Below are 22807 nucleotides of genomic sequence, written 5' to 3' on the forward strand. Positions count from 1 at the left end.
TGACCTCCTCCCTTGGGTATGCAATGTCATTTTATCATGGGTAAGCAGATAGGTCTATTTTGTGAATTTGACAAACGGTGTTGAAGTGCCTTCATGGCTGCCAAATGCCTCTGCTCCAAGGTCCCAGTGACTGAATTTCTGCCAGAGGTGGAGGCAGCAGTGGGGGCAGCGGGCGTGTAAGGCCTGCGCGAAGACAGGCTTTAACCTTGGACAGCGTTCACTGGGTAGGCGGCTCCTTTATGAGACACCCATTGCAGTCACCGGCCATGAGCCTGGTTGTTGGATTTTGTTTCACAGCCACCACGTTTTAGCATTTCACTTATAAGTGGAGAAAAGCACCCTTTCTTGAAGCATAGCAAACACAGAGAAAAGTGTACCAATCCTGCATGTGTGGCTTGGTGATTTTTCACCAGGTGGATCCAGATCTAGCACCCAGGTCAAAGAAACGTCCCAGAGTCCCTCCGCTCCAGCCCCCCTCTTCTAGTTACTGCCCCCCAAGGGTGACCCCCAACCTGATTTCTAGCATCGTAGATTAGTTTTGGGTTTGGAACTTTACATAAATGAGAGCATGGTATGAATTTTTGCTTTTGTGGCTTTCTTGCCTCAATTGTATGCTTGTGAGACTCATCTGTGTTGCTTGTCATTACAGCTTCTTCACACTGTCCAGTGTTCTTATATGACGCTATCGCAATTTCATATTCACTCAACTGTTGATGGATATTTGGGTTGTTCTACACCTGGGCTATTCTCAGTAGCACTGCTTAGAATATTCTTATATATGTCTTTTGGTGAACATATGCATGTTTGGAAGGGGGGTGTGCTGTCTTCGTTGTCTATTTTTGCACAACAAATTTCCGCAAATCCTGGTAGCTCACAACAGAAATAAATGTGTTTTTTTTTTTTTTTTTTACTTCTCACCATTTAATGAGTGAAGAATCTGGTAACACCTTGGAAAGGCATTTCTGACTCAAGGTCTCTCATGAGGGCACAATCATCTGAAGGCTAGACTGGGTCCAGCGGATCGGCTTGCAAGGTAGCTCACTCATGAGACTGGCGAGTTGGTGCCCACTGTCAGAGGGCAGCCTTAGTTACTTTGCATGTGGACTTTCCTGAAGACTGACTGTGTATGCCCATGACCTGACAGTTTCCCCCAGAGTGAGCAAAGAGAGAGCCAAGTGGAAACGATATCCTTTTTATGATTTAGCGTTAGAGGTCACAGAGCCTTGCTTCTTCCTCATCTTATTCATTACAAGTGAGCCACCAAGTTCAGCCCAGACTCCAGGCCTCACCTTAGAAGGGGCAGGTGGCAGAGAATGCGTGGATATATTTTAAAACACAGCATTTTAAAGCTAGGCATTAACCCAAACTAGGGATCTAAAAATAAGTTTATAGGAATTCCCACAAGGATCTCAAAGAAATATATATCCAATCCAGCCTCTTCTATTCATTGAAAATTCTGTGAATGTTTATAGGACAGTTTTCTTGGAGACAGTGTAGCACAATAGAAAAGACAAAGGCTTTGGAACCAAATACACCCAAGTCCGAATCCCAGATTCACTAGTTACTAGTTACGGGTTTGGGGCAAATCAACCTCTTAGATTTTCAGGTTTCCTCAATTATAAAATGAGGGGAATCAATAAAGCCTATCTCATGTTATTCTAGAGGTAATTAAATGGGATAATGGGTGTAAAGTACTTACTGTGCAGGTAGGTCCCTTCCATTTGCTCATTTATCAGGAAATTATTAACCACGTGTATTAACTATGTAGAAGGGGCTATACTGAATATCGTGAGTGATACAAAGCAGATGCAGACACAGAGCTTGCCTGCAAGAGGTGTGTACTCCAGTGGGGCCCTTGACAGACAGAATAACTATAACATAATTGAGAAAATAATCAGTGTCTGGGGCAGGTACATATCCCCTAAGCAGGTACGCATCCTTTGAACATGGATCAAATTGGGATTCAAAATGGATTACATTTTGAAGGCTGGGCAAGGAAAGGACAAAAAGTATTCCAAATTCAGGGTAACAGCTTGAGGAAAAACAGAGCTGGAGAACCAGGGGGCATGAGTTGAGAATAATGAGATTGTTTGCTACACCTAGGACTCAAACACAGGATAGATGAAAGTAGATAGTGGAAATAGGGGTTAGTAAGTTAGTTATATATCAGAGTGGCAGAAAGAGATTGAGAGAGTATGTACTCAGTTTTGCAGTCTGATGAAAAACATTAAGGCCCAAGATTTTTAAGCCAATTTTCAAGGCTAGCTACAAAAGCCAAGAGGGCCCAGCTACTGAAGTATCTACTCGCCATGCTTTTCTTGGCTGACTTCTGTTCGTAGAAATTTTGTGCCTCATATTGTAAATAGAACTTTCCAAATGTGATCATTAAAGAACACTTCCTACTCCAAGCCCAAAAAACTGGGCTTTTTCCTTATCATTCTCATTTTGGAGGCTGCATCAACAGGGAAATGGAGTGGGATTGTTTTTATAGGTCTTCAGCTCACTGTAAATGTGCTTCTCAAGACTTGGCTGTTTGGAATGGCCAATTATGCACTCAGCTCCTCTGTGTGTATTTGACTTCTCCTTCCAGATAATGAGCCATTCTCTCCACTTACTTCCCCTCAAGAAGACTGATCTCTTTAGCAACCTTTACTTTTGTTACATTCTCCAGTCCTGGGCAGTGATGATATTCATACATAAGACAGAGACATTTCTATGCTATGTTGGAAGTTTGAAGGAAGTGGGAGCCAATGACCTTTCACTTTGAAGCCAAAGAAAAACAAGCACAAATTCTTCCGTCTTGTTAAGAATGGGGACCAGACAGATTAGCAGAAAGGCTGTTCCATACACAGTGCCCAAAGACTTTCTGCACTCAAACCTGTGTTATTTCTAGCATACCACTTTATTTTGATGAAGTTTGTATATTTCACCCAAATAGACATGGTTGCAACCATTCTTGGTGATTTCGTGGGTAGAAATGGATGTTCCATTTTATCACCCTCTTTGTTTATTCAAAATGGATTCTAGAGCCTGTAGGAGTGGATGTGTTCTAGGCTTGGGATAGAATTCCTCACCAATCTTGTGCTGGAATTTCCCACCTTCCCAGGTATGTATTTTTACTCAATTGGCAACACTTGATGTCACAATGTTCTCTGCATGGGTCCTAAGGATGTCCTCGTCCTCTGTGGTTTCTTCCCAGGTGGGAAATTGGCAAGTGGAGTCCATGCAGTCTCACCTGTGGGGTTGGCCTGCAGACCAGAGATGTCTTCTGCTCCCACCTGCTTTCCAGAGAGATGAATGAAACCGTAATCCTGGCTGATGAACTGTGTCGTCAGCCCAAGCCCAGCACGGTACAAGCTTGTAACCGCTTCAACTGCCCCCCGGCCTGGTACCCTACACAGTGGCAGCCGGTGAGTTCTGGAGTTACCTGATAGTGGAGTTTGTGTATACAACTCTGATTCAGGGCAAGGGACGCTGTCTTCAAGGAGCTCTGTCCCATTAAAGGAATGTTCAAAGTCTGTTCCTCCCTCCCTTCTTAGTACTCTCTCAACCTTATTCAAATCCAGATATTTTCACTATAAATACTGTGCTCTGTCTATGGTTTCACACCAGTGGAACCAAAAGCAATTCAAGACCCATCTGTTAAACTGAGTATATTCACAACAAAGTTTTTACCAAACTAAGAAAACATTTTTTAAAAAATAAGGACAGTGTGGTTGGTTTTCCACAAAGCTGAATTGGTTCTGAATTTGTGCCCTCTCTAGTTTTTTGCTGTTTTAAAATTCCAAGAGGCCAGGGAATTAGGCAATGACTTTTCTTTTTTTTTTTCTTTTAAATAGAATTATTTACCAAAATAACAGATTAGAAGTCAAATCAATTCCAGAATTTTTAAAATTTTCCTGGTCCTATGAATTCCAAAAGTCTAGAGAGTATTGTTTTTTATCATTTTTTTAAAGATTTTTATTTATTTGACAGACAGATCACAAGTAGGCAGAAAGGCAGGCAGAGAGAGAGAGGAGGAGGAGGCAGGCTCCCCGCCGAGCAGAGAGCCCGATGTGAGGCTCGATCCCAGGACCCTGGGATCATGACCCGAGCCGAAGGCAGAGGCTTTAACCACTGAGCCACCCAGGCGCCCCTAGAGAGTATTGTTTTAAAGCAGGAGTTGACAGACTTTAGCCCAAAACCAGATCCATCTCATAAGAAGTTACTGTAAATGAATTTTTATTTGAACCAAGCCATGCCCATTCTTTTATGTATTGTCTGTGACTGCTTTGGCACTGGAGAGGCAGAACAACATGGTTGTGACAGAGACCATTTAGTCTACAATACCTAAGATATTTACTCTGTCCTTTCACAGAAAAATTTTGCTGACCCACCCCCAAAAGCATGCATAGTAATAATACAAACACAACTATTTTACCATAACATTCTATCTAAAATCAATGTGTGTTTGTCAAGCTTCAGTTAAGTAATTTTTTGCATGCCTTTAAAAAACATAAGTTTTAGATTATTTGGCTAGAACCTTATTTTGCATTTGTTCTTTATGAGGATGTCAGAGGTACCCATACGGTGGTAATAATGGTCACAAAAAGTAAGCCTGGAAGGTGAGGGGGGCATGCATCCCAATTTATCCTAGTTTTACTAAAATGGTTTTTCACTTTTGAGATTATCCAAGTTGGGGTTCCGGGGTGGCTCAGTCGGTTGGGCGCCCGACTCTTGGTTTTAGCTTAGGTCATGATGTCATGGGTCATGGGATCAAGCCCCCCTATCTAGCCCTGAAGCTCCACGCTCAGCAAAGAGTCTGCTCAAATATTCTCTCCCTCTGCCCCTGCCCCCACTCACTCTTGTCCTCTCTTTCTCTAAAAGTATATAAATCTTTAAAAAATTTTTAAGCATCTCAACTAAAATGATAAATTACATGGTTATCCAACTGAGGAGAGAGCATAGCAGCTTACACAGCCTTGCCTTAGTGCTGAGAGGGGGCTGCCATTTCTAGACCGCCATGCATCAGAGGATGCTTTTCCACTATCACTTGGCAGAGACCCTTCCGTCTCTCTGCCCATCTTGGGACTATGATTTAGTAAAGCGCTCAATGAATCAAAGAGTAATCAGTGAGCAAAACTCTAAAATATAAAGCATCTGGAAAGAGATATTGACTATTTCCTTTTAGAGCTTAAATATATATGGAGCTAAACTCATAAATACCATGTTACTATGTGATGGTTTGTGGAAATCAAGAGGATGTTATATATTTTGAATGCCTATGTACCAGTGTTCCGTTTGGAAATATTATTGCAGGGGCGCCTGGGTGGCTCAGTGGGTTAAGCCGCTGCCTTCGGCTCAGGTTGTGATCTCGGGGTCCTGGGATCGAGTCCCGCATCGGGCTCTCTGCTCGGCAGGAAGCCTGCTTCCCTCTCTCTCTCTGCCTGCCTCTCCGTCTACTTGTGATCTCTCTCTGTCAAATAAATAAATAACATCTTTAAAAAAAAAAGATTATAGAAATATTATTGCATACCTAACTAAAGTTAATCCTCTCAACGACCAGTGAAAGTAGGTTTTATTGTCTTCATTTTAGGTTTAAGGGAACTGAGGCTCATACAGGTAGCAAATTCAGGGTTGGCCATCAACCCAGTTTTATGCAATTCTTTCCCCTATACCTCATTGTTGGAGACTACTATGGCTGAAAGAGCCATCAGGGATTATGTATGAGTCCCCTTGTTCTACACATGATGTAACTGCAGCCTCGATATGGCCTTGCCAAGATCATAAAGCCTGGTTGAGACCCCAGGTCTCCTGGTTCTAGTATTTTTATACTGTTAGCTTTAACTAGAATGAATCCCTGACCTCAAACTGCACCACTAACTAATGCCAATGCTAAGACAAGACCGGAATCGATCTCTACTGCTGTATTAAGTCTACTAGGTCCATAGTAAGTTCTGGATAAAATGTTTATTGAATGACAAAATGAATGACTAGATAAAGAATACTGGCCCACAAGCCCTGAAAATTCTGACTTTATATGTTCTATAATATGTCTTATGGTTTTGGGTTCTAATATTGACCTAGCAGTGAATCTCAATGAAACACCAACCTCTTTTATTTTTTAGGATTTCATTCATTCATTCATGAGAGAGAGAGAAAGAGAGAGAGAGAACATGCAAGAGCAGGGAGAGGAGCACAGGAGGAGAGAGAGAGAGGATCTGAAGCAGACTCTCCACTGAGCACAGAGCCTGATGATGCAGGGCTCAACATCACAATCACGAGATCGTGACGTGAGCCAAAACCAAGAGTGGGATGCTTAACCAATTGAGCCACCAGGGTGCCCCCCCACAACCTCTTTTTAATAGCCATATGTGCTGCTGAATAATGGCAGTGACCTATGACTTTTTTTTCCTTCACTTTTTAGAACACATCCCTATACATGATTTCTTTGGGTCCTATTGCCACCACCACTACTGCCATGCCCAGTATCCGCATTTAATACAGTGGATTTCCAAAAAGTCCATTATTCTTCCATTTTCCGCTTCTTAGGCCTGTTAAGACACAAATTTTTTTGAAAACTTTTCTACTTCCTTCTATTAGGGAGAGGCCCTTTGGGGTTGAGTCAGATTTAAGTCCATTTTTCAGATCAGGAAACTAATAGAAAACAGCCCTTTGAAGTCCATCCAGTGAGCTACTAACTACACTTTATTAAGATCTTTCAAAAGTATCTTCTTTACACGTAATACATAGTAATTGTGAAATATATTCTAACATAACAAGAAATAAGGAACATAGAAAGTGAAAGTCACCAGTGATTCTGTCCTCTAGAGAAATCCCCTGTAGGCATGTAGTGTATAGGATCTGTTTTTAAGAGTCCTTGGTCATTTTTAGGAATCTTTCTAAACCTAGAAGAAACAACAGACTATTCTTACATGAATTCCAGAATACTACTTCTTTAGTTAAGCTTTGTTAGATAAAATCAGCTAACATTGACCACTTGGTAAAGGAAAGGAAGTCCTTGTTTATGCCATATGGTGAATAAGTCAGGAGTAACCTGGGGGCTCCAAGGTGTTTGGCTGTTGTCTTAGGACCCCCCCCTTAAGTAAAAGACACCAGCTGTTGACCTTCCATTTGCCTGATTAGCCCTCTGGTTCCTTGGTAGTCCTTCTTAGAACAAGGGAACCTGTTGTGCATTCATAATGCTCTTTTCTATTTGGATTTACTAGAGGATAGTGCTGAGGTCTCTAATCCTTCCACACCCGCCTTAAGTCTTTCTTTATATGAAAGAAAAACAGATGTAGTGTCAACTTTCATTCAAAGGATGACATAATAACATGATGAACATTAGCTTTTGAGGGGAGAAACTCCTTCTTGCTCTTTGAACACTGGGCTACCATTGACTTCATGTGTATACTTTTCTTCCTGGGAAAAAAAAAAAAGCACAAATTCCATGAATTGTCATTTTCCAGGAAAAAAGTGCAATGTCCTTTGTCTTTTGTAGAGCATTTGCCTGACAACTGGCAAGTGGCCAATAGTCACCCATTCTGCAGGTCTGGAGAGGACTAGCATGCAGTCCAGGTACCTATGTTAAAATTTTATTTTAAGAAACAAGTAGAAGGGAAACAAAAATCTAATTCTAGCTTTGGCTTAGGGGGCCTTCTTTATTTCAGTTCAGCGACTTAATACTGCATCCCTTATTTTTTTTCCTCTGGCTTTGTGTAAACGACTCATTTATCTTTATCAATTTCGCTTTAATACCCTGTTGGTCTGTGTTTAGTTTTGAAACACATATTTAGTGCATAGGTGTCCTGAATCTTCTCTAACTTATTAAATACACCCATCATCATCATCATCGTCGTCGTCGTCGTCTTTGGTGTTGGCTATGTGTTGCTTTATATACACCACACAAGGGATCATATCCTGATGGTGTGTTACAGCACCATGATTGAGAACCACTGTGATGCACACCATAAGTCCATCTGAGACACTTTGATCATGACGATATTCTGCTAGGGAATTTTTCAGTTACATTCCATTTGCCATATAGTAAAGCCAGATGCCTTAGTCAAGACCTCCATCCCTCGGCGCATCTGCTCCTGCCCATCTCCCACCATGCTTCTCCCACCCTTGCTTGTACATTCCTGTTTGCCCATGCTTCCCCTGCCCACAGGCAGTTCCCCTCCCCTCTGCTTGTCCAACTGGGTGGGAGTCCCACCTCCTCTACCAGGGCTCCTCCGCCCTTCTCCTGCACGGAAGTGACATGATGTTCATGGTCAGTGCTGCTCATTGACCAGTCACATACTACCTTACCTGGATGGGCACTTTCTTGTGACTTCTGAGTTAGACCATAAGGTTGATGGGACAGAGACCAAGTGTCAGCATAGAGCTTAGCACTGGAAAGTTCCATGGCAAGACTGCAGTCTATTTGTTGAGCACTTACCCATTTCAGGACCTTCTCTCTCTTTTTTTAAAGATTTTATTTATTTATTTGACAAAGAGATCACAAGTAGGTAGAGAGGCAGGCAGGGGTGGGGGAAGCAGTCACCCTGCTGAGCAGAGAGCCTGATTTGGGGCTTGATCCCAGAACCCTGAGATCATGACCTGAGCAAAAGGCAGAGGCTTAACCCACTGAGCCACCCAGGGGCCCTAGGACTTTCTCTTTTTAATAAGAGCAGCACTTACTGTGTTTCAAGCACAGTTCTAGGCACTTTACAGATTTAACTCATTGAATCCTCATTATCCTTTGTGACCATTACTACTGTCCTCTGCATTCCACGGATGAGGGGGTGTAGAGACCTGTGAAGTTAGCACAAATTCCGACTTTATATAGTGTATATAGTGGAACTCTTTCTACTATTCTCACATTTTCTTTTCTAATCCCTAAAGCAACCCTGCAAGGAAACAAGGCTCAGAGAGGCTGTCCTTGTCCTGGGTCACATAGCCAAAAAAAAGCAAAGGGATCTTGTAGGCTTCAAAACCCCTTCTCTTCTCCACTGTGCAATTCAACTGTCCTGAGACCTCTTTACCATTTTCTCCAAAGTATTAAATTGTGGCAGAATCTGACACCAGCCTAAAAGCCAGCAGTTTATATTGAAAGTCACTATTTGTTGCCTTATCCAGGGCAGTTAATCTGTGCAAGTTTCTTGTTGCTGCTATAACAAATTATCACACATTTAGTGGCTTACTACAATGTGAATTTACTATCTTACAGCTTTGGAGGTCAGAAGTCTGAAATCAGTTTCACTTAGCTAAAATCAAGGGGTTGGCAGGCCCACGTTCCTTCCAGAGGCTCTAGTCATTACCTTGTCTCTTCCAGCTTCTAGAGGCTGCTTGCTTCCTTGGCTCATGCCCCTTCTTCCAACTTCAAAGGTCTTCACTCCAACCTCTGATTCTGTCCTTTCTCTCTGATTCTGCCCTCCTTCTTCCCTCTTATAAGGACCATTATGATGACACTGAGCCCACCTGGATAATTCAGGCAATCTCTCCATCTTCAAAAGCCTTAATAACATCTGCTAAATTGCTTTTATGATGTAAAATAACATTTTCACAGGTTCCAGAGATGAGGACACAGATATCATTGCTCAGCCTACTATGGTCTATACTTAGATTATGGGCTGACCAAGCATTAACTTCTATTGGCACAAGATCCTTGAAATTAAAATCTGCCTTCAACTATCACTCTGCTCACCACTCTCTGTGAGCCTTTCTTTATTAATTTTTATTCTAAAAAAAAAATTGAAAAGAGAAATGAGAAGAAAAGAGATAGATGCTCGAAGGGTTAATTGAAATGAATTAGGGAGTCCACTCTGAAGCATAATTTATATTTCTCTATACTACACATGTTTTATGATCCCGATTGTGTCCACCCAACTGTGCACACATATTGCACACATCTGTGTAGAGACTGAAACAATCACCACGGCCCCTGTTTTCTCCCTTGCTTAAAACTGTGATTATGTGGTCATTTCCCTATAAATTTTTTTTTTTTAAATCAGGGTTACAATACAAAATGCCTACAGTGTAGCTATATAAAAAGATATATGTGAGAAGAGTCCCTGCTGGTAAAATGAAGAAAAAAGAGGAATTTTAATGACAACTACAAATGCTTGAGAATTCATTTTTTTTCATTTTTTAGATTAAAACACACACACAGAAAAGAATGATTTTGGTCTGGATTTGAGGGCTGAAGCCTGGCAGAAAAAAATCAATTGAGTCATCAGTTTTGTTACATTCCAGTGACTAAAATATAAATCCTCATAATTTAGAAACCATGCTTATTTAACATGTTGTATCCAGGAGGAAAAAAACCCTACTAAGATGTTTGTATCATTTTTGGTAGTTGTTTTATAAGAAAATGGACTCTTGATCCTTTAGAACCAACAATAAATGTAAGCAAAACAAAGATTAGAAGTAAAATTTCATATGTGCAGTGTTTTCATTTTTATTTATTAGCAGAACATTCTTTGTAATAATTGCCCTGGATTTTAGTGGGTGTGCTGTCCCATGTTTCATATAGTAACAGAATATTAAACCCAGAAGATAAACTGTATTTCTAGGCAATTCTAATCTATAGAATGGTTGGGGTAGAAATTTTGTCCTTGTTTAATCATTTTGAGTGAGATTCCAGTCCTCATTTTCTTTATTTCTCTGAGCCCTAATCACTGTGTCTCAGTTTGACCTCTGTTGTATACCAAGCACTGTCTCTAGAACCTCTCAGTCTTGCATATCACAAAGTTACCTCAAGTTCTAAAGGTCTAACACCAAGCTACCCACCACCTTTGCAGGAGACCCAGTCTTCCTTCCTGGGTCATACCACCTTCTAGAATGTTCTCTAGCCCATTCTTTTGGTTCCAGCCCTCACAATGAACCAAACCATTACAAACAGCCTTTTACTTGTGTCCCCCACATTGTTTTATTTCTCATCCATTGTGCCCCAAGTTGGTATCAATGGTTCTTTACTACACGCCCTCTGTTGAGCCTTTAAAATATTAACGTGTGCTGAGGGCCCCCAAATATGGAGTGTTATTTAGATTCAGTGGACTGGGAGGCTTTTATCCGTGGTACGCCTGTTAATATCTCACAGGGCAGTACTCTCTAGAATCCATCAGCCTTCGTTACCTGAATCATTTTCTACAAACTGGATCATGTTACCCCTACTTTAAAATCCTTAATGACATCCTATGGTCTTAAGATTTTGTCCGGATATGCCCAAGACCCTTCAGTTCGCCCCTCATTGCATGGGACACCCCTACCTCTGTAGAGCCTTCCCTGATTTTCCATAAAGACTTAGTTGCCTCTCCTCTGTATTCCCTCTTTTGTAAAACTGATCACATTTGGTAATTTTCCCCCTCACTAGACTGCAACTATCTGCGGCTTAGTAACCAATTTTTAGTCATCTTAAACTCCCAGCACATAATAGGGTACCTGGCACTCAGCAAGTACTCAGTAAGTGTTTGATGAAACAATGAATGAGTAAATGAAGAAAGGAATGCAATGAGTTAGAAACTACAAACTGAACATGTTATGTCGAAACTAGAAAGCTGACCTTAGGAAGAACATAAATGTCACTTTGTGTTGGGCTCAATAATATGACTTGAGCAACCAAGGAAATGAACTGAGCATTCAGTAAATGAAGCCACCAAGATGAAACCAAAGGTCTCAAGACAGGCAGAATTTTTTAGTGTGTTCATCATGGAAAAGTTTTTTAAAAATACAAGGCACTTAGGCCACTGTAATTGCGTATAGAAACATAACTTTTAGGGGCACCTGGGTGACTTGGTTGGTTAAGTAATCAACTCTTGGTTTGGCTCAGGTCATGATCTCAGGGTCATAAGATCAAGCCCCATGTCTGCTTGGGACTCCCTCTCCCTCTGCCCCTCCCCTCTCAAGATAAATGAATGATTAAAAAAAAGTTACATTCCTTTTTGTTTTTAAGATTTTATTTATTTATTTGACAGACAGAGATCACAAGTAGGCAGAGAGGCAGGCAGAGAGAGAGATGGGGAAGCAGGCTCCCTGAGGAGCAGAGAGCCCAATGCGGGGCTCGATCTCAGGACCCTGAGATCATGACCTGAGCCGAAGGCAGAAGCTTAACCCACTGAGCCACCCAGGAGCCCAAGAAATGAAACTTTTAAGTGCTCCCCTTATTGTAAATTTTTTACTTTCTTATAAAAGTAATGGATCTATGACCTTATCATAAAACACGTATGATGGCAAAGATAAGCAACAAAATACTGTTTTTTGTTATTTATTCAATTTATGGCACATATTTAAAAATAATACCCCTATAATACCCCTTACTAGAGCTCTACCTCTTATACCACAATTTCATTTTAAATGATTCATAAAGGCAAACATTTTTCATTTAGTTTTATTAAATTTCTCTTGCTGTTCTCTTTAAAATTTTCTTCTTTGCCTCCTGCTTCTCACTTCAGAACTATCAGCCTTGTCAGGCAATCTCAACCTGTTCACAAAGTTGTCAGAGACTTTGGAAACTTTATTATTTGAAATTTTATCTATGGTTTTTAAGAATTTCTAACAAAGCCATTTCAACAATGTAAACCCACCGAGAAAACTTTTTTTTTATTAACATATAGTGTATTATTTGTTTCAGGGGTACAGGTCTGTGATTCATCAGTCTTACACAATTCACAGCACTCACCATAGCACATACCCTCTCCAATGTCCATCCCCCTGCCACCCCATCCTTCCCACCCCATCCCCTCCAGCAACCCTCGGTTTTTTTCCTGAGATTAAGAGTCTCTTATGGTTTGTCTCCCTCTCTGGTTTCATCTTCTTTCATTTTTCCCTCTTTTCCCCTATGATCCTCCATCTTGTTTCTCAAATTCCTCTTATCTGTGAGATCATATGATAATTGTCTTTCTCTGATTGACTTATTTCACTTAGCATAATCCCCTCTAGTTCCATCCACATCATTGCAAATGGCAAGATTTTGTGGGTTTTGATGGCTGGATAGTATTCCATTGTGTGTATATACCACATCTTCTTCATCCATTCATCTGTTAATGGACATCTGGGCTCTTTCCATAGTTTGGCTATTGTGGACATTGTTGCTATAAACAGGGAGGTGCAGGTGCCCCTTTGGATCACTACATTTGTATCTTTGGGGCAAATACCCAGTAGCGCAGTTGCTGGGTCATAGGGTAGCTCTATATTCAACTTTTTGAGGAAACTCTGTACTGTTTTCCAAAGTGGCTGCACCAGCTTGCATTCCCACCAATAGTGTAGAAGGGTTCCCCTTTCTCCAAGGAAACTTTTTTGAGCAAAGATGAGACAAATGTTTAAGAGCAAACTCCCTGATAATATTAACTTATCTAGAGAGTGGTCTACCATACCTGGAGGGTCACAGCACCCAGCAGCACCCACGTGGCATCTGGCTAAAACCCACTGCCAACTTACTTAGAAGAAACTTCTGGTTAATGATAAGACAGCTCGATAAAAGGTGGATGTTCAGCCCTTCAGCTGGATGTTTGTGTCACATCTTTTAAACATCTGGATTTGGGGATCTTTTGTTCATCCAATCATCAATTCAACAAGCATTTATGAAGTGCGTGCTCTTTGCCAGATGCTACACTAGACATTGGGGAATAGAAAGAGGAGTGCATTCCCTTTCATCAAAAGATGCATAATCCTGTGTGCGTGCAGGGAGGTGCTGCGGGGCAGGGATTGGTTCGCAGGCACATAAACAACTGGCCCTTATAGGAGAAACGCAGTACCCTTTTGGTTTAAGGCAGGGTGGGAGGTGACTCATTCTTTGAGCCTTTGAATGGGGCCTTCAAAGATATCTTAGAAGTTTCTGGATAGCAAAGAGGCAAAGGACACTGCTCACAGAGTGAACAAGGTGATCAAAGGCCTAGGCAGAGAAGGGATCTGTATGCCAGGAAAGGGCACATTGTCTCCATGGCAGGCCAGCAAGGAACAGTGGCTTGGCAGCTCAGCACAGGTTGGGCTCGAGCGTGAACATTCTCCCAGGCATTCTCAAGGAGTCTGAACCTTACCCCCTGGGTACTAAGAATTTCCCAGAAGTTTTCTGTGTAGTTCAAATTCCCAAACAATAAGCTGATTTTCCTTACATTTTCTGGTAGCTGCCTTGTCACCATATGGTCACAGACTCATGCATGGCACTGAGGGGAATCCCCTGAGGGTCTGTCCCTTAAATCAGGTCCTATCTACCCAGGGATGACCTGGCTAGGTTCTGTTTCATGAATGGTCACCCCCTTTGGCACAACCATATTACAGCCCCACCCTTTAAATAAGACCAGTGATTTTCCTCATCCATTTCCTTAGTTTGAAAGAGAGAGAAGATTAATCTGCATTTTTCCTTATTGCCACATTCGCTAAGAAGCGCTACCTGAGCAGCTTAGATGAGAGAGCTCTTCTTATGAGGCTACTTGTTTGTTTGGGGAGCATTTATTCAAATTGAAAGAAACTCCATGTGTCTTCTTAGATATTTAGAAAAAAGAAAACTTCAGCCATCAAGCATTGAAGAGATCTATAGTCCTACCAACCCAACATATTAGTGAAGTGCCGAAAATGTCAGTCACCAGGTAACAGAAACTTTAAGAGCATGTTCTCTATGCCTCCACAGACTCAACGGGACTCATGGGGGATTTGATTGTGAGTTATAATCAAAGGATTAGAAGAAAAGTGGTTTGACGCGATTTGGGGGCTTAGGGGATAATGATTTTATGAATCAGCTATGATTTCTCTCAAAGAAAAATATACTGCATTTCCACTACAGTGTAGATGTATTTATATCCACCACACCTAAATGTCATTTTCCTCCAGGATCAGTTATAAAATGAGCTACTGTTTAGCTCCCACCCTGAACAGTTTTTTACTAGGAAAAAGAAATTGTTAATTTTAAAAGAAAAAAAAAAATTAGAGAAGGCGTGGAAGAAAACTAGAGCTGGAGACATCTGATCTTAAGGTCTCTTACTTGAGAGGTAACACTCTCACACTGGGGGGATGTTTTGAATGCAATTCTCAAACACTAATATAAGCAACAAAAGAACCCAAATGCCTTTCTTCATAGAGTTAACAGGATAATGGATGATAATTTCCAGAGGGATAAGAGCTATGTAAAGAGCTATTTAAAAATAAAAAATAAAAAACAAACGGAGGCTAATAGAATAGAGACACTTTGGCTACCCTAGTCTAGGAGGTTAAGGATGGGTTCTCCAAGCAGGTAAGAATGAAATTAAATCTGAATCATTAGAAACACTCAGCCATGTGAAGATGTAAGAGGAAGGTGGGCCAGGTGTGAGAAGAGCAAGTGCAAAGGCCCTGTGGGAGAAACAACACACACACACAACCAGTGTGGCTGAAATATGCAGAGAAAGGGGAGACGTGTATAAGATAAGATTGCAGAGGTGTGTCAGGTTCTGCTTGCTCACTCCTAGAACCGAGAACCTAGAACCATGCTTGGTATTGAATAAATTTCTGTCAAATGAATGAATGAAGTTAAAATTTAAGTAAAAGAGTCTCAAAATTCCTTCAGGGCAGAGACTAGAACATGTAAGTGCTTTGCTGGTCAGGGTTCCAGGAGTTTGGATTTTATTCTAATCACAAGGGAAAGTCATCAAAGGCTGTTAAACATAGGAATTAGATGATCTGGTAAATGCTTTGAAAACATCATTCTTGCTACTGTATGGAGAATGGACTATAGATATGCTGAATGTTTTCCATTGCTCTTGTAGATCCACTCTACCTTCCCCACCTGTGTCTCAGGAGGCTGACCATATAGACTCTACCTTCTGGCTTCTAATTGTGATCAACCAATGGCATTTTCAGCAGGCTATCAGGAGAGAGGCTGTCTTCAGACTGAGTACACCATCCATATCCCACTAGGACCTAACTGAGAAAACTAGAGATTGGTTAGGAAGCTTTGTAGTAGTCTAAGCAAGAGATGATGATATCTTAATTTCTTATTTGTTGTGGAGGTAAATCTTATTGATTTTGAGGAACATCTGAAAGTATTTGCTCATGAATTGACTTTCAGGGAAGCGGTGGTGAGAAAAAGGAAACTCTCAAGACATTTCCTACATTTCTGTCTTGCTTATGGTACCATCAAATAGATGGGAAAGACTGAGAGGAGAGCAGATCTGGGGCAAGGATGGAAGGGCAAGCTCAAAAGTTCCATTTTGGACATATTTGGGTCAAGATGCCTGTTTGTATTTAAGTGGACATGTTGAGTAGGCGGAGGGGAGAAGTTGGAGCTTGAGATTCAAATTTTTGACTCGCCAGCATAAACTTTGTTTTTTCCAGACTGTTACAATTTGAGCAAAATTACATTAAGTTCGTGGAAAAATTTTAATAATTCATAGAATGGAAAGAATTGAGAAGCATGGTTAGTTGTATAATTATAAAGGAGTCCCAAAGAAGGGCTGAATGCTGAAGGTCATAATTAATACGATGATAGAAGAACTGGGTGGTTGGAAGTGAAGATTCAATAAAAATAAGGGGAGGCTGAACCTCAGAAGTCATGCAGGAGACTACGAAAACAAATATAAACCCTTCGCTGTCTGTCTAACAAGAAGGCATATTTTAAGTCAATGGAACTCTTACCCACTAATTGAATTTCCCCCAACCACCAACTTCAATTCCACAAATATTTATTGAGGATTTACATTCATAGAAAACACTGTGTTAGGCAGTGTGGGTACAAAATGCATTGCAGAAGTAAAATGCTTTGAGATTTTGTTGAACTGCTATTAAACGAGAACTAAAATTAAGGTTTGCTTCTGCCATCAGTGAAAAGGCCAGGGAACCATTGAAATCAGTCAGAGAGGCTAAAGACCTGGCCCACTCATGGCTTGAGTCATTAGCTCTGAGGCTCTAGATGTGTCCTTAATAATAAACATCGGGGTGCATGTGCCCCTTCGGATCACTACATTTGTATTTTTGGGGTAAATACCCAGTAGTGCAATTGCTGGGTCATAGGGTCTACTTTCAACTTCTTTTTTTTTAAGATTTTATTTATTTGACAGAGACACAGCAAGAGAGGGAACACAAGCAGGGGGAATGGGAGAGGGAGAAGCAGGCTTCCTGCCTAGCAGGAAGCCCAACTCGGGGCTTGATCCCAGGACCCTGGGATCATGACCTGAGCTGAAGGCAGACGCTTAACCGACTGAGCCACCCAGGCGCCCCTACTTCCAACTTTTTGAGGAACCTCCATGCTGTTTTCCAGAGTGGCTGCACCAGCTTGCATTCCCATCAGTGGTGTAGGTGCGTTCCCCTTTCTCCACATCCTCACCAGCATCTGTCATTTCCTGACTAGTTAATTTTAGCCATTCTGACTGGTGTGAGGTGATATCTCATTGTGGTTTTCATTTGTATTTCCCTGATGCGGAGTCATGTGGAGCCCTTTTTCATGTGTCTGTTGGCCATTTGGATACAAATTTTTTACATTTTAAATCCAAATAAAGGTGCCTCACCACTGGTTTGAATGGTCGGAAGGCTCTAGGATTAAAAGCCCTAAGTAGACGAAGTTGACAGCTTTTTTAACTTCATCATCTAGTAGTTCTGTGACCTCAAGCCAGTCACAATGGCAGACAGAGGGCAGGTTTGCATGAGCAGCATCCAAATAACTACCAGTTCTAACAGAGGCTTTCCTGGGTTGTACGGCGACCCCATGTTTATTTTATTCCCATTGGAAATGGTGGAGGGGTGGGGAGATGGTTCATTTGGAGAGATGGTTCTCAATCCTGGTTGTACAGAATTACTTGGGAGATTTGTTATTTTTTAATTTAAAAATCCGATGCATGGGACCCACCTCCCAGAGTTTCTGATTTAATGGTTCTGAGATGGGATCCCTCTAGGCTTCAGTACTTTTGAAAAGCTCCCAAGTGATTTTAAAGTGCATCCTGGGTTGGGACCACTAAGAGAGGGTGACAGCTGGACCACAGCACCATTCTGACTATATTCAGTGTATTACCAGCCTAACCTTGACTGTGAGCACAAATCCCACTTGCATTTCCAAGTACAGTTTACTGAACACAGACACCCCACTACAGTGTGCTCGCGTGCGCACACACACACACACACGCACACACACGTTCTGAGAGGCCAGTGCTGCAGCAGGAGCTGCTTCTTGAGCAAAAACCCTCAGGTTTGTTTTCCCAGGCCAACCTCCCAGGGAGCCCAAGGGCAGCAAGTGGAAGCAAAAGGAGTATTCTGGAAGAAAGCAGAGTATTCCCTAGAATGTTGCCAGTAAAGCATCCCCAGCACAGAGCAGTCCTCACTTACTGATCTAAAAAAAAACAAAAAAACAAAAAAACAAAAAAAAATAACAACAAAAAAAAAACAAATAACAAAAATAACTAAAAATGACAGAAAACCCAAAGTCACAATGGCTTAAATAAGGGAAAAAAGTATTGCCCCCTCATATAAGCCCAGACCATCCAGGGTCCGTGTGGTGACGTCACAATCAGGAAGCTAGGCTGCTTCCATCTGTTTGCCTATCATTGTCCAAGGCGGGAGGTTAAATTTTAGGCCTCATGTTCACCTTCCAGCCAACAAGAAGGAGAACAGGAAGGGGGAAATGTTACCCTCATTTTAGGGTCATCTCCCTGAAAGTGCACACCACCCTGCCATGAATATCTCATTGGCCAGCCCCAAAGGGCCGAGTGCACCTTCACGGGACATCGACAAATATAGTCTGTATGCTGGGAAGTCATGTGCCCAGCTAGAAATTGGGGGCTCCTTTGTTACTGCAAGGGAGTGGCCTACTGGGACAAGAGCCAACAGTCTGGGCCTGAGAGCACCCCCCTTTCCCCTCATGTGGCGGGACTGTAACTATTAAGTTACATGTAAACAACGTATTTGACTGGGGTCCCACTGAAATCCACTGACATAAGACTATTTTCCTGTATCCTGAATTCCAATGGCTCTTGCTCCCTCCCATTGCCCTGAGAAATCACCAGTCCTGCAAGAAGAGTGTTCCAGGGGGGGTCCTTCAGGAAACCAGGGTAGAATGGATGTTTACACTTAGAGAGAAAGGCCTGCCTTCCGTGCAGATTAATTCTTGCAGATTTACACCGATGGCAGGAGATCTCTCCTATTCCTTCTGGAAGCTGCACAGATTACTTTCACTGGGTTGTAAATACGTTTAACACTCTATTATACTAACCCTTTAGACCAGTTGTCTTGGGGGGCTGCAAATCATAGTTGAGGGACAACTTTTTATGATTCAAAGGCCCTGGAAATACCTGGATGCTCTAGTGAAATACTTGAAATTAAGACTGGAAGGAGTAGATCTTGCTGCAAAATTCATTTCAAGGAAAGGAAGCAAATCCTTGGGGTCGGTTCTTGGTTTATCTTCTTCTGTTGTTTTGTCCCACTCTTTACACAGCCAAGGCTAAGGTAAGGATTGGCTGTCGTCACACATACCACTGTCCTAGGTTCAGCTGATTTTCTCTTCCTTCCCCAGTGTTCCAGGACCTGTGGAGGGGGCATCCAGAAGCGTGAGGTTCTTTGCAAACAGCGCATGGCTGATGGCAGCTTCCTGGAGCTTCCTGAGACCTTCTGTTCAACCTCGAAACTGGCCTCCCAGCAGGCCTGCAAGAAAGACGACTGTCCCAGCGAGTGGCTCCTCTCTGACTGGACAGAGGTAGGTATGCTCCTCAGAAGGAGAGGATGAAAGACACCAAAGGAAGGAAAGAAGGCACCACAAACTCACACAAACAGAAGATGAGAACAGAACGAGACAATCCACCTAACATGATGGAGAGGTATCGTGTAACCAGTTAGACCACAGTGTGTCTAACCGCTTTTAACTAGGCCGCAGGGACCTGAGGTAAGTTGCCAGGCCTTACATAACAATCAGAAGCATGGAGTTGTAAACCGGCTCCTCGTGGAACAAAAGCAGGCCTTGTTTGGCTCAGAATATTTTTCAGAAGACCCCGTTATTCTACCTTTATCCGCGCACCCACCTTCCCGACCTCCCGGCACCTCCTCCCCCCAGATGTTTTTAGTCTCTTTTCAGGAAAGGCAAAGCCTCTCTGATTATTCCCTTCCAAGTTACTGGACAATAAGGAACATGATTTATTAAGAAAAGAAGGCCAGGGAAATTCTGCATCTTTACTGTCCGTTTCTTGGCTGCAAGATGTTAACAACTTCCCAGCAAGAGAACTTGATTTCCCCTGTTGTTTGCATCTGGGGGGATGATTACGTCAGCTTCCACCATTCCTGATTTGCCTCGTAAGTTAGGGATATACCCCCAACTGACCTACTTTTCTAAATAATTCCTATTCGAACACTAGCATAAATTAAGTCATTTACACCCAGCTTTAACTTGTTTTCAGCCCCTATACTCCTGCTGGGAATTGCCTACAGCTCCCCCAGCTTTGTAGGCATGTGTGTCTCCCAGAAGGAAGCACCCCCAAAAGTATTGCCTCCTAAGCCGATTTAGCCCAGGACAGAATTGCCAGGCCTGAAGTGAAAAATCTTTGTGTCAAAAACAAATTCAAGACCCTGCCCTCTCTTGCACTGAACCGTTTGGACTGGGCTTGCTGATCCCATTCCCTTCTTCGTATGGTTGTATGTGCATGTGTGCTGTATGTATACAATGGCATGGGGCTGCTGTGGATCGAAACCTTCACAGGGACTCTTGTTTCCACAGGGGGCCAAGCTGCCCCTGAAAATTAAAATGCCACCTTTTCCAACCTGGGTTCTTAGAATTCTTGCCCCTTATCTTATCAACTCATACAGAGTTCACTCAGATGGTGTCTACTAAGGGCATTGCAAGGGTGAGTTAACCTACATCACAATAGGTTTTGTAATATGGCAGTAAAAGTGCCTTCTGGTGGTGTCTCACCCCAAATGTCTCAGAACGGAAGTAGGTATGATTATTTTTCTTAAATTTTAGAAATAATTTTCTTTCAGCACAATAAGGGATTAAAGCATGTAAAATCAGCATGTTTGTGTGTGCATGCACATGTGTGCATGAACATGTTAGTGTTAGTTTTTCCGTGGAATATTGATTTGAGGTATGGTACTATATAGGAAAAATCGTAACAAAACTAACAGTGCAGGAGAGTGCACTGGTGTAGTTGCCAAGTGAGTGACTCTGGAGGAAGACTTCCTCCCAGGGCCATATTTTAAAACGTGTCCTTCCACTAAGTCTTTTGGTGATGCTTACCATGAGTGAGATGCTGAGGAAGGGACTTGTGGGTATTATAATTGTACTCCCCTGTTCCTGGAGTTTGTGGCCTCTGAGCACATGGGACACAGAGAATTCAGGCCTAAAATTCTTTTAGTCCTGTAGATTTGAAGCAGGGACACTTGTGATTAGGCACTAAGAAAAGGAGACTGCCAAATTGAGGTCCTCTGGGGCCCATTAAGTATCACAGACCTTTAGAACAGTGTCATGTGTGCTTAGGAGTTAGACTCACAGGAGCGCCTGGGTGGCTCAGTCGGTTAGGCATCCGACTCTTGACTTTGGCTCAGGTTGTGCTCAGGGTCACGAGGGTCATGAGATGGAGCCCCACATTGAGCTCTGCACTGGGCGTGGAATCTGCTGAAGATTCTCCCTCCCTCTCCCTCTGCCCCTCCCCCATCGCTTGTGCACGCTCACGCTCTCTTGCTCTCTCTCTCAAAAAAAGATTACAAAAGGAGTTAAGCAAACTTAGATTCCAATCCTGACTCTGCCACTTACTGGCTCTCTAACCTCAGGCTCACTATTTAACCTTTCTAGGCCTCAGTTTGTGTATGTGAATACTGGAGATAATAATGTCTGCTCATGTCATTCTTGGGAGGCTTCAGTTAAACGAGGTATGTAAACTACCTCGTGTCTAGTAAAAGTGAGCCCTGTTATTGTTATGATTCTCTTCCACCCCTGCTCATTGTCAGGAGGAGAGGAAATAAAAGACACTTCCCTTGACCAGCTGGACCCAGAGTCATGGCCCAGGCTTCCCGCAGGCTTTATCATTCTTCCTGGGAAGAGGAAATTACACTTCGGGAAGTAGGACAGTTTTAGCCCTTCTCCGTGGAATATTCTTTTTTTTTTTTTTTAAAGATTTTATTTATTTATTTGACAGAGAGAGATCACAAGTAGGCAGAGAGGCAGGCAGAGAGAGAGAGAGAGAGAGGGAAGCAGGCTCCCCGCTGAGCAGAGAGCCCGATGCGGGACTCGATCCCAGGACCCCGAGATCATGACCCGAGCCGAAGGCAGTGGCCTAACCCACTGAGCCACCCAGGCGCCTCTCCGTGGAATATTCTTAAGTGCTGGGTTAACTGGGTTGATGAATGGAAATTCCAAACATTGGGGAGGGGCTAGGAATGGTACAAGTAGGAAGTAATCACCAATTCACTGGGATTTAACTCAAGCTGGTGCCATACAAATGAGCTCTGGGGGGTGTTCATGGAGTCTCCCATTGGCCCTGTCATCCCAACAGCCCTTGCCTTGGCCCTCTCACTGAGATGAAACACACATTCCACATCCCCCACCCCCAAGGCTCCCCTTGGAGAAAGGAAGACCTGGATGATCTATGGGTGTTTTTCATCCTCAACTATCTGGGCTCAATCTTACAGTTACTGCACAGAATCCCCCAGAGACAGAATTAAGCCAAAATTTTAGACACTTCAAATAAAATTACTTTCAGATTCTATTTTGAGACTAAAGTTCTTCTTTAAAAGAATTCCTTGCATCTTTTGAAATAGTTGGCTATTACATATTTTTCAATCATACTTTTATAAAAGTCATTTCTCCCAAAAAATATAAAAGAAATTAACGTCAGAGTAGTCAGTTTTAGAGATAGAAGGAACTTAGAAGATCCTATAACCTGGTTGTTCTTTTAAAAATTAA

The 22807-nt window shown here is 42.3% G+C and overlaps 1 protein-coding gene across 1 annotated transcript in view; it reads left to right on the plus strand.

Moving 5' to 3' along the window:
• Nucleotides 1-22807, plus strand: part of LOC111156589 (ADAMTS like 1) — a 934723-nt gene that overhangs the window by 779993 nt on the left and 131923 nt on the right. Inside the window, exons 17-18 of the mRNA XM_022517576.1 lie at nt 3200-3410; nt 19433-19612. Coding sequence (XP_022373284.1) covers nt 3200-3410; nt 19433-19612 — 391 coding nt within the window. The remainder of the gene's footprint in view (nt 1-3199; nt 3411-19432; nt 19613-22807) is intronic.

Source organism: Enhydra lutris, unplaced genomic scaffold (assembly GCF_002288905.1).
Source record: "Enhydra lutris kenyoni isolate GAN:26980312 unplaced genomic scaffold, ASM228890v2 scaffoldscaffold47, whole genome shotgun sequence".
Taxonomy (NCBI): Eukaryota; Metazoa; Chordata; class Mammalia; order Carnivora; family Mustelidae; genus Enhydra; species Enhydra lutris.